This window comes from Hippichthys cyanospilos, chromosome 11 (genome assembly GCF_059441005.1).
Source record: "Hippichthys cyanospilos isolate Australia breed blue-spotted pipefish chromosome 11, RoL_Hcya_1.0, whole genome shotgun sequence".
NCBI lineage: Eukaryota > Metazoa > Chordata > Actinopteri > Syngnathiformes > Syngnathidae > Hippichthys > Hippichthys cyanospilos.
In genome coordinates this window covers 17,952,551-17,965,860 of record NC_142379.1, presented here as the reverse complement: position 1 = coordinate 17,965,860, position 13,310 = coordinate 17,952,551, and the positions used below count along the sequence as shown (strand labels likewise).

The window sequence follows — 13,310 nt, the reverse complement described above, 5'->3', positions numbered from 1 at the left end:
CGGTAATACCTCATTCCACCACAAAGTGGCACATCCCAATATCTACGTTACATGGTCAAGGTCGTTGGTGCTCATCAAGGTCAGGGTTCTTCAGTCCTGGTCCTCTAGGGCCTGTGTCATGCTTTTTTTTTTTATATGCTGTCCTGCTACAAGACGCCATATTCAAATGACCAAGATCATTATACAGCTTCTGTGGGCCTTGCTGATTGTTTGATCATTTGAATCAGGAGTGTTGCAGCCAGGAGGTCAGCCCTCAAGGACCAGTATTTAAGACCCCTGGTCAAACAAAGCAATCTTTCTATACATGTACAACTTAATGAAGATACATTGTTGGGTGATAATTGGGAAGTTGAGGTGCTATTATTGACGTTAGTATTCTTTTATATATAAAAATATATTCAGAGTTTATTGAAAGTGATTCAGCTATTAAAATACAAAATTAGTGAAAATGTATAGGTCTACCAAATTCTTTTGTCGTTAGGCATTGTATTGCCTGCATTGGTTATAGTGGTGCGCAATACATGAAAAAAGAAAGTAATAGAAGAACTTAATTTGAAGATATATGGTCAGCAGACTAGACCCACTTCTGTCATGCCATAGACTTCAGTATTAATATTAATACTATTATTAATTGTGAAGTCTATGATTATGCTTTCTACGAATGTGTACAAAGATTCCATCAAAACCTTTCACGTTCTTTTAAATCAGTGCCTCTCGTTTATTTTTTGCAACACCCACCCTAGGAAAGAACCCCCCTCGCCACGATGATTTAAAGAGCATCATCTCGAAAAAAAAAAAAAAAAAACTGAGTACACCTAAAATTGTATCAATAAAAGCAATGTAAATTAACTTTCAAACATTTTTAACTTTAACTACATTTTACAGGGTTTATACAGGTTATGGTTGTACAGGGTAGTCTGAAATAAAATAAGTGAAATAAAAGTAAATCCTTATATGAACTAAAAACATTTTGACCAACTGAAGCCAGAAAAAATATCAACTCAATAGATCATACATTTAAATTGGTCTGAAACATTAACACAGGAGCAACAACACCTTAATTTCAACCTGAAGAAAAAGGTCCCACGTACCCCACTATTTGAGACTGACAGCTTTACCTTTTTCTTCAGATTGAAATTAAGGTGTTGCTCCTGTGTTACATTGTAACTGCAGTTACACTAACTTTTAGATGCAAATTCCAGAACGGCTATTAGTATCTAAATCCGCAAGAGAGAAATGTAAAAACGTGAAGTCCTGGTACTTCAAACAAAAACAAAAACAAAATCTGGTACGCTATAGCCTAAAAAGAGGTGTTGGTATGCTGCAGTCTCACTTAATGCACGGCTTATAAGCAAAAAACGACTTGGACTGTTTTTTGTTTTTTTTTAACAATATCTTCTGTGCGGCTTATTAATGTAAACATGGCATTCTGGATCGTTAAAATAGAATAATGACCACGGCTCACCTGTTTTCTGATTTGGCCGTGTACAATTTTCAATATATGGCATGTGGCATAATGGCTGCCTAGTGGGATGTATAAAAACGGAAGGTTTTTGCTGTTTTATTCGTATTTACTCGTAAACGCAATATTAATAAAGAGTACAGTGCCATGTTTATACTACTGGTGCCACATATAGAATATATTATCCACTCATCCGTTATTGTAAAGAAATTTAAGAAGAAAATAGCCTTGAGCTTTAAAGTTTTCAAATGTGTCTTTTATCTCATAGAGACCCACATACAGAGATGATAGAGAACTGTAGTTTCTTTTTCTAGAGGAAACTGGATGTTCACGCTCCAGCGAATTTACAGCGACACTCGAGTTTTTTTTTTTATCACGCATGCAAGTCCTCGGTTTGTGAATGTTTATGTGCGCGCTTGTGCTACATTGGTTAGAAAAGTGGGAGGATCCAACTTAAGCTAGCCCGTATTATCATACAGTTCGGTACACACACAATCAGATGTCCCAGTTCTTGCCTCTTTTACATTTACACGACCACATGAGCGGGTTACATTTATTTACATTTCCCCACTTGTGATTTTTTTTTCACGGATGATGGCTCTGATGAAACTCGTTCGGTTTCGTTGTCGCTGAAGAGGAGGGTGACAAGCTGGAGCGTTCGACCTCAGACATGGAGCTACCTGCGTCTCACGGCCAAGCCAACGGCAGCTGCTTCGACAAGAGCTGCTCGTCTCTCACCGTGGACGACGTCTACGAGATCGCCAAAGTGATCGGCACCGAGCTCGAGAGGCTCATCGACGGCTACGGCAAGGAGAGCGTACTGGGCCTGGTGCCCCGTGTGGTGAAGGTGCTGGAGCTTCTCGAGAGCTTCGCGGCCCGGAATCACGCACACAAGCACAGGGAAGAAGAACTGCTCCGGACATTCGAGAGCTTACAGCTGCAGCAAAAGAAACGGGCGGGCAAGGACAGCAAAGAGGTCAACGAAAATCACGAAACCAGGGTGAGAAAACAAGCCTCAACGCTAACACGGAATCGCTTTCACTTTTTCCTGGCCCTGCGTTGGAAATTGAAATACAATGCAGTCAGTCACGGGGACGTAATGACTGTATTACATGCACGTGAAGAAGCTATCTCATGTGCACAGATAGCTTGCATCGTTATGACTCACTTTACCAAAGTCACAATGTGTCTCCTTTGATGAAACAAATGCAGAAAGCCTCCACCTACACGTGCTATCTTTTTAGATACCTATTTCTGGAAATAGATTACCTTTTAAAGGTCGAAACATAGACCAAATTAAAAGTAATGTTATAATGATATGGTTATAAAGCACTGATTAAAACGACTAACCTGTCATTCACTATGTAGATTCTGTTTGAAAATGTTTAAAAAAAAGTCCTGTTATTTTGTAAGCGTACAAATGTACGCTACATTTCCAGCAATAAGGCAAACTCAAATCCGAAAGGCTATTTTTGACAGGCTCTAGTTTAATTGTGCCTTCACATACGTTTCTTGGTTATATTTTAGTCACACCAAATTTATGACAGTTACACTCTAGCCCACATATAGGTCATGTTGAACCATGGAATTTGCCAGTAGTGTTACTTGGTATTTTCCTTGGTTCTGCCACATTATGGCTGCACTGTCACAAAGAATCATGTAAACAGGCTGCATTCGGATTATGTTCACTTTGAACTTTGCATGGCTCTATGAGAGTTCCACTACATAACATGTTGACACATTGACACAACAAAACATGTTGAGGCTGAAAATGAACTCACTTTGCAGTTGCGTTTGAATTTCCTCAGTTTTATGACAGAACCACACTACACTTATATTGCAGTTATAGTACATTTTAAATTCAACACAATTGTAATTTCTGATTTCTAATACAAGTTTCAATTCGCTCAAGCTGTGCGTATTAACGTTGAATCGCTACTTGACTCTCGTCTGACGAGTTGTCTTCTATGAAGCAGGAGCAGCAGCAGCAGGAGCTGCAGTGGAGGAGCAAATGTGAGGAACTGCAATTGCAAATTCAGCAGCTCCAGGAGGACAACGGGCAGCTGCAGAGCAGGCTGAAAGGCAGCCACGCGCTGGATGGTAGGTCAAATTACAACAAAAGCTGCAAGCATATTGAGCAATGAAAGTGTCCTAGCACAGAAACATTTCATGAAACATTTCATTCACCAAAAATGTCACAGTACTGCATACTGATTTCACGATGCCCCTCCTGTGACTGCAAAATCTTATCTGAAATGTTGCAATTTTGTGTAACAAGGAGGAAGATTATTTCATTTCACTTTCTGGAGAATACATTGTTGGTTGCTCAAACATTATGTAATATATTTCAAACAAAGAACAATTGTTAGATTGGTTATGCCGTTCCTTCTATTTTCCATAACATGCACTATTGTTAGTATCACAAGGAAATCAGCACAGTCACGACCCTGTTAAGTGTTATTGAAAATGGGTGAATTTTTGTAACAACAATCTGAAACTGAACATGTACCAGATTATATCATTGTCAGTTCTGCTAATGCTTCCCAGACTGTTGACATCATAGTTCAGTAATGTCAAGTCAGAGGGTGGAGTTGCATGGATGACTAGTATTTTCTCATTCTAGCAGCAAAACTGGGGGCAGGAGGTCATGTGACTGAACATATTTATGAAAATGTACTGCATATGAAAATTCAGGCTCCCACGCCTCGGTGTAGTGATGTTGTATTGAGCTGTAGTACGGTGTCAAAACGAATACAGTACAATATATTTAAATAGGTAGTGTAAAATATGGCGGTCAAAAAAATTGAGGTTAGTTGTGTGTGTTTTATTGGTTCAAACATTTCTGTACCTCAGTACAATGGCACTAAATGACAAATGCTATGTGTGTTTGTGTGTGTGTGTGCGTGTCTGTGCGTGGCAGACGTGGGTAGTAACACAATAAGTTGTACTTGTTGAAGCAGTTTTAATGCAACATACATTTTACTTAAACTCAAGTTTTTTCGTTTTTTTTTAAAGGAACCCAACTTTTACTTTGTTATCTTGTGCTACAGCTCCCTTGCTTCTTTCATTCGTATCTCTTATTGCTTGCCCGATCTATTTGTTTTGGTTCGTCTGAGAAATTTGCGCCTCAGGCGCTGTCAGGCGCTGTTCATCATTCCAAACAAACAATCGAAACATTTGACTCCATTCCACCAACCAAATGAAGCCAGACAATCACATGACCAAATACAAAGTCTCTGTGGTCCCAGACAAAGCAAACTTTGCAAACTCTATTAATGTTTATGTCTTGATTAAAAATATACTTGTACTTGTATGAAACAAAAAACATATCAGTTATTCGTCACTTGGGTATTTTGAATTTTGTTTGCGGCGAATCAAATTTTTCATCACTTGTCTGCAGATCGTGTCCAACGGCAGGAGCGAGAAGTGATGCTGAAGCTGAAGCAAGTAGTGGACAAGCAGAGAGATGAGATAAGGGCCAAAGTTCAACAGATCACTACCATCTCCAAGGAGGTGGAGGCGGTAAGCAGGCTTAAAAGCTATGGCCATCTTCTCCTTAAAGCTCACTTGGGCACGGGGAGAACATGCAAAGTCCACACAGGAAGCCCGGAGCCAGAATCAAACCAACGACCTCTGCATATACACACACACATACACACACGCAGACAGTGGGCCCCCGGTTTATGAGATTAATCTGTTCCGCGGTTTGGATCGTAATGCGAATTCGTCGTAAGGCGAGCAATCCAAACCTATGTTGAATAGCAAATGCGTGTAAAACCCCAGGTCAAAACATTAACATTGCATATACATATTAAAAATTGGTATCAAAATAATATAGTGAGTGCTACTCATATATAATATACATGTATACAATTAAATAACATCATAAATGAAAAATATAGAAAGAATTTATTTACCTTGAGTGGCGTGACGAACTTCTAATGGCCATATTCACTTGTGAGGGTAGCCTAACCCAGGCTAGGCTAGCTTAGCCTTCTTCGTATTTCTTGCTTATCTCCAGCTTCGTTTCCATATAAATCATCTTCTTACTTCTCTCTTTAACATCACTAGCAATCGTGGGACTCATAGATAACCAATTGAAGTTTGAATTCACTAAAATGCACTACAAATATGTTTTTGTAAGCACTCACAGGCGAACAAAGCTTACACGTTCCGCCATTTATGAAACCGTGACGCCGACCAATAGCAAATAAGCATCTTAGTTCTTCGTGACAGTGACCAATAGCAGACCAGCATTCTACTGACGTAAGCGGTAATGTATGGATAGCCGTATGAGAGCGGCGCGACTCGCAGAGTCACATACACACACACTGACTGCCATGTTTGAGGAGGAGTTTTTGTTGTAACGCGAACATCGTAAGGTGAAAAAAACGCAAGCCAAGGACGTCGTGTGTGTGTGTGTGTGTGTGTGTGTGTGTGTGTGTGTGTGTGTGTGTGTGCGTGTGTGTGTGTGTGTGTGTGTGTATGTATATATATATATATATATATATATATATATATATATATATATATATATATATATATATATATATATATATATTTACAGTAATAAAAAAAAAAATAAAAAATTTGACAAATCTCTATAATTATCTTGAAGCATTGATTATAGCACAGGCTGCAAGTTTAGAAGCTCTAATCATTAGAGTGTAATGCCAAACAAAGTTTGTTTGTATTTCCATGTATGTACCATGTATAATGGTCAGATAAGTTTGAAGTTGGTTGTTGTTTATTCACGTTCTTAAAAAGTAGTTAACTTTTCTTCAGATCCAGACAGATGTGAAAAGTCTCACAGACTTGTTGATTTTGCAGCGTTTCAATCCTGAGACCTTGGCAGAGGCCTGCACTTTCTCAGCTGTTTTATTTGGAATTGTCAAACGTTAACTTCGGATACTTAAGAGCAGGGTGAAAGATGAAAGCAAACTCACCAACAAGTTGCATCACAATCAAATAATTTAGGTCTACAACTGTCTTAGTGGTGTAAATGTAAAGCCCTTGGAAAACATGTATTTAAATTCAATTTGAAGTCAAACAATCACAATTAATCCATGTTAATTATGTTTGATGCACACAACTTTCAGGGCATCACACAATACTCACTTTATGACTGGAGATGTGTTTGAGGCTAGATGACAAATAGTCCTTGAAGTTCCTGCTTACTTGCACTTTCGACAAGTCTGAACAGGTTTTGCGCCTCCATTTGTGAGAGTGTGTCATTCTATTTGTACCACATGATGTCAATCGCTGTCATAACTGGGTGTGTATTTGGTATTTACCCTCAGACTGGTGACCTTAATGACAGGATAGCCAAACATTTGACTGTGTTCTCAAATAGATGCTTGATGATATATTGACTGCATTTTTAAATGTCAATTCCGTCATTGGTACTCATAGCCAGACATGAAATTGTTTTGTTTTGTCGCATTTGTTGGATGTTTAACGTACTGGACTTTTTGGGCGTGTGTTACCATGTAGCTCCAGGAGCAGTTGGAGCGCTTCATGAAAATGAATGCGGAGCTGCGACACAAGCAGAATGTGCTGCAGACACAGCTGAAGAGCACTGTGGAGAGAAAGGCCGACATGGAGGCAGACCTGAAAGAGAAAGTCAAAGTGATTGAGAAGCTGCAAGCACAGATGGACAGAACCAACAGCAACAGCCATGTATGACACTTAATCATCATTATCTCAACTTCGTAGTCTATCTGGGGCAAGTCTAGTTTAGCGTGTTTCTGAATTTAGTGGACTGCGCTGCACACGGCCGTGAGTGCAAGGAGGTTTCCAATTGCCTTCATCATATGCGCTGTATTGTGAAAATCGGTAGACCTCTTCCAAACCATTTATATAAGCAACACAACTGAAACGTAATTGTGTGCAGTTGTTTTGTTTTTTGTTCGACTGATACAGTTTGAATGAAGCCAGTGCCTTCCTGTATCTTATTTAGCCCAGTCGGAGTCAGGCGAATAGTAAGACCCAGCCTTCAGCTGACCAAAATGATCCTGACCAGCCTTGTTTCACCAAGAAGGAGATGCGTGACATCATTTTTGAGCGGAATGAGCTCAAAACTAACCTCTTCCTGGTGCAAGAAGAGTTGAACTACTATCAAAGGTATGTAAACTAACTATACTAAGTATTGTGATGTGACAAGACAAAAATCCCTCGAGACGACCTGTCTCACGAGATTGAGACGATGTGAGATTTTTGCAAACTTTGCAATATATGCCTTGTATACATTTTAGGTTCTCATGTTTTCTTTTTTACTGAGCAGATTGCATGAAAATGAACAACTCAGGGTGTTAGTTTAGACATAAAAGAAGAGTCAGGCTAATTTTTTTCAGCCGGAGCTGCAATCGTTCATGTTACTGAATAGTTTAACAAAATCCATGTCGTTCATATTTGTTGCAGTGTATGGCATATTTTTTTGTAGTGTTTACATTGTAAACACAGTATGGAGATATTTTTAGTTTAGTGGTGAATGAAATGTTTCTGTGCTAGGACACCATAGGTGTCAAACTCCAGTCCTTGAGGGCCGCAATCCTGCATGTTTTTGATGCTTCTTGTCATTAACTCACCTGAATCAAATGATTAGCTCTGCAGGAGCTTGAAAATGATCCTAATCATTTGAATCAGGTGTGTTTAAGAGAGCAGTATGGAAAACATGCAGGTTTGCGGCCCTCGAGGACTGGAGTTTGACACCTATGGTTTACAAACTGACATTGTTTTTTCTGCCAATATTTGACCATCGTTTACTTTAACTGTATAACGAAAATATCAACACAGGTCATTTGAAAGTAGTTGGTATATCTTGTACTTCCCTTATAAGGCTGCAGGTTGTGACTCTTTTGGTATTCATATAAAGTTTATTTATATATATATATATATATATATATATATATATATATATATATATATATATATATATATATATATATACATATATATATATATATATATATACATATATATATATATATATATATATATATATATATATATATATATGCAAACAAAATAAAATAACATAACATTAATAAACTAAAATTAAAGAACGAAAAATTAGCATCTACAATAGATAAAACAGTTCAGTAGTTGACATGTTCAAAAGCAGTAAGAAAGAGTTCAAGAACTTGTCGGGTCCCACCCCTTGTTTTCAAGTTTGAACATGATTTTTTTAATACTAGGTAAATTATACAAAGTAAAAAAATGTTAATACTGTATGTCATAAATAAAACAAAACAGAAATACACAGCTCTTTACAATTTTCTACTGAATATCAAGTTTTATACATAATTCATATATTTAATCACGAGATGGAGCATCTCTGACTCTTAACAAAGTATCATAATGCCCCCCCCCCTTTTTTTTTTTCTTTTGTCCAATCACATGGAATGGAACCACAATCTTGAGTTGTTGTCTGTCCTACCAGTAGGAGGCAGTAATATGGTGCAAAAGCTGAAGTACTGTACTGGACAATCCTTAACATCAAATGGGATGTGTCTCTGTGCTTTCCCTTATCTCTACTCCATAGAAAGCATCATATTCACAAACATACAAGGAACCTGGATTGGTGTCAAAGCTCACAACCTTTTACTCTCGGTTCCGGATATATATATGAGGTGATGCCGGGGGGCGCGGATAACCCCAGAGAAAAGGCATTGTTTTTGCCATGTGAAGTGTAATTGTGATAAAATAAGAATTGGTGTCTTTTTTCGGGCGTTTGTTTCACGTGGATTTTTTCTGTACAGTCCTTTTTTGTATAGAAAAAGCCTCAATATACATGGTCATACTACACAAAAAATGCCGTACTATAAATCAGTGCTTCTCAAATAGTTGGGTGGTCCCCCTGGCGTGGCGCGGGGAGATGACAGAGGGGCGCAGATGACCCCAGGCAAAAGACTTTGATTTTGTCATGTGAAGTGTAATTGCAATAAAATAACAATTTCATCAGTCTGTTTTAGTTTCAGGCACTTTGATGCTCTTGCTTTTTTTTCTGTTTTTGACTAAGCTGTAACCCTTATAAACTCTGTAAACAATAATTAACTGTTGTTGAAAGTTGATTTATATTGCTTTTTTCTTTTGTTAGTGTTCAACAGAAGACAGGTTTAGGTATGCTTATACAATTTTTATAAATAATAATCTTATTATAGTCAAGGCATTGGGTAGGGCAGACGAAAATGTTTCTCTTTACTTGGGAGGCTTGACAAAATATAATTTAAAGAGCACATATGGTCAACACATATGGTCTTTTTGGGAAAAAAACGTTCTATATGTGTTAAATTTTTTTGGGGGTGGCCTTACTATATACTGTCGTTTTTTGCAAATATAAAAAAACCTTACTATACATATAAATGCTGTAAAAACAAGTAATTAACAGTTGTTGATAGTTTTGCATACCCCTGAATTACAGAAACATAATTTTCAATTCATGTCTAAGCAGCTTCCATTTGTTCCTTCTAGGAACTGTACACATCTCCGCTTTCTTAAAACAAAATAGAATGCCATTGTTTTCTGTCGACAGGGAGATTCTGAATGAGGAAAGGTGTCCCGGGTTCCTCTTGGAAGCTGTGCGAGCAGCCATCACAAAAAGAAGAAAAGTCATCAAAGCCAAGATGCTTGGAATTCCTCCCCCTGATGACAGCAGGTCAAGCCTCTTTATTCATTCTTCATGATCTAAAACCCAACTAATAGAAAATGTGAACTTGCTAAAAGTTTTCATCAAAAATGATATGATCTGAATAAATAATTTGCTCTTTCCTTCAGTGATGAGGAAGACAAAGGTGCTGTAACGGAAGTGGATGGTCCCGAAAAGCCAGCGGAGTCACGCATTCGAAACCTGTGAGTTCAAGCAAAATATGTTTCCTTGCCATAGCGGCACAGCTGGATTGCAGATTTATTTATTGATTTATTTTAAGAGAATGTTTTTTTTTTTAACCCTTTCAGGCTCAAATGTCTTTCATTTTCTTTTTTTTTTCAAACTTCTAAAAAAAATGCCTAGGTATGTGGGATACCTAGGGGACTCTCATATTATTGCTGCACATTTGCATTTTGCATGTCAATACTGTCCCGTGAGGATAAGTGGTTCAGAAAATGAATGGATTGAAAACAAATTTTGATTGAAATTCTGGTCAAAAGTCCCTATAGTCCGGCATCTTCTGAGGTTTCATTTCAGTGTTACACTAGTACCACCCTGTTTGCAACAAATAAGCAGCTCCGGGCCACAGTGGTCGTTCGTGAATTAGTCTTCCCGAGCATTATCATCATGGGAGCTGAGACAATCCCTAGTTATATTTAGCCTTAATCCCCGCCCCATCGAGCTGACCTAAGGTCTGTCTGCCTCTGTGTGTGGTGCAGCCTTGGCTTCCTGACGTGGTCGGGCAGCGGCAGGAGCCCCATCCACATGAGCAACTCCTCGTCCGGCTGGGAGATCATCGCAGACTCGGAGGCCAGCGGGGAGTCGCAGCACTAGATGGCAGTCGGAGGAACGCGCACAAGTCTGTTGCGCGTACAAATTTGTTTTAAAGATGGCCCACGCACACACATTGCAACCTTTTTATCCTGCTGCTTAATTTAAAAGACTTGAATGCGCTGCTTAACTAATTCACAGCCAGGAACGTATTTCCACGTTATTTTTTTTCAGAGTCCAGACATTCAATCCCAGATACTTTACCTAAGATTAAATGTCTGGACTCTTGAAAAAAAAAATCATGAAAATATGCCCCTGGCATTGAATGAGTTAAGTATCTAGGATTCAATGTCTGCACTCTTAAAAAAAAAAAAAAAAAGTGAAAATTTGTCCCTGGCATTGAATGCGTTAAGTTTTCCAGCATTTTCACAATGACTATGCAATTACAAGAAGAGAGAAACTTCACTCACTTTATCGAACACATCTCTGTTAAATCAACAATTCTGTTTTTAGACATTCAAGAAAACAAGGAATTGTATTCTCCGTAGTAAGATGGAGTTCAATTAACTGGAAAAAAATATATATAACTAGGCATGGGACGATATCAGAATTTGAATGTTTGATAACCTTGAATCATCTAAAAGATCTAATTTTAAAATTTTCTTTGCTAATTAGCCATTTTTCTACATTATATAAACAATTGTATTTTTAAACACAATACATACAGCATTGGTAAATTAAATTAAATATGTAAATAAACTCAAAAAAACCTTGAACAAAACAGGTTTTACTCATCAATAAACATACACATGAATTCTCTGATTGAACACATCAACTTGAAACTGAAATATGGGCACATAGTACACGATAAGTATAAATGCCCAATAATATAGAAAAATAAGTATAAATGCACAGCAATATTTTAAAAAAATGATTGATTTGAAATGAAGTACCATTAAGTGCAGGTAGTTTATTTCAAATGAATCATAATAGTACAATGTGGCCATTGTCGTTTCATGTCGACAAGAGTCTATTTCCCCCTCACACGCTCACACAAACAGGCTCACTCTGTCTGTTTCACTCTCTCGCGCTCACTACACGCTCGTGGAGGTTTTGCCAAATTTGGACGGTGTGAAATAATGTGTCAAAATCGTGAGATACAGTGTGTGTGTGTGTGTGTGTGTGTGTGTGTGTGTGTGTGTGTGTGTATATATATATATATATATATATATATATATATATATATATATATATATATACACACACACACATAAAATATATATATATACATAAAATATATATATAAATATAAATATATATATATATATATATATATATATATATATATATATATATATATATATATATATATATATATATATATATATATATATATATTTTTTTTTTTTAAATACGGTTATCGGCCCATGCCTAGATACAGTATTTATATGCAAACTGTATTACTTTTAAAAACTAAAGATTAACCCATTAAAGTATTTTGAATGAGAAGTGCACTCACTCTAACAAGGAACATGTAAGCACTTAAACATTGTAATACCAATTTATCCAAATTACTACTGTGTTTTGGAACTTTTACCCCATTTGGTACGTCTCAAAACAATTATGATATTACTGTTCTTTTCGCATTTTTAAAACTATTTTTGTATTCTGGTCCCACGCGCCTTAAACCGCTGCTTTTACTGCTAATGTACTTTTTGTTTGTATGTCTTCTTAGCCTATTGTCACAAGGATTTATTTGTATTTTGTACAGAAAGTAAGGCACTGTAACTAGCAGAAAAAAATTGATGACAACTTTTTTTAAGTCTGGAAAAAATATATTTATATACAAACTATTTGATCTAAATTTGCCATGGCCCTTATTTCTGATTCCTAACTGATTTGAGATTATGACAAATACACTTTTGTGGCAAAATGGAGCATTTCCACTGTAACAGATCGTATTTCTGGAGTGTTATGCAGGTCTCAGCCTTTGTTTGTACTACAGGCAGGGATGCTAATGGGGGTGGAAAACAGTGGACACTGGAGCATAGTCTTATTTCACAACATGTTGAAATTCTTTGTAAATGCTCTAAAGAACTTGATGGTCAGTCGTTTTTTTTTCTCCCAATTGCATTTTCTGTTTATTTTTGTAAGCACGACTTTTATTTCTGCCAAAAGAAATTGAATTGCATGTAAATACAAGCGTACAAAAAGACAACAATTGATCATTAAAATCAATTTCACATAAGCCATGTTTGCATTCAAAAGTTCTTCATTTACCTGCTGAGGTTTATGCACAAACACAATAGACCTAAAAGAATTCATTTAGACTTGAACTTCAATTGCAGTTTTCTGGATTGAATGCGTGGCAAACAATTTTTAGAAAGAAAGTGTGACTTTCAAGTAAAGCTGTCCCTATCGAATACTTTT

The 13,310-nt window shown here is 37.1% G+C and overlaps 1 protein-coding gene across 2 annotated transcripts; it reads left to right on the top strand.

Moving 5' to 3' along the window:
* Window positions 1-1,829: 1,829 nt before the first annotated feature.
* rilp (Rab interacting lysosomal protein) lies at window positions 1,830-12,118 on the top strand. Of its 2 annotated transcripts, none has more exons than XM_088426712.1 (8): window positions 1,830-2,462; window positions 3,439-3,562; window positions 4,863-4,984; window positions 6,956-7,141; window positions 7,422-7,585; window positions 9,996-10,118; window positions 10,238-10,312; window positions 10,829-12,118. In XM_088426712.1, exons 1-8 carry the CDS (start codon window positions 2,133-2,135, stop codon window positions 10,941-10,943), a joined length of 1,239 nt encoding a protein of 412 aa, XP_088282838.1. In that variant the 5' UTR covers window positions 1,830-2,132; the 3' UTR covers window positions 10,944-12,118. The 2 variants fall into 2 exon arrangements, with proteins under 2 accessions (XP_088282838.1, XP_088282837.1); XM_088426711.1 differs by having other exon boundaries at window positions 3,436-3,562.
* Window positions 12,119-13,310: the final 1,192 nt, after the last annotated feature.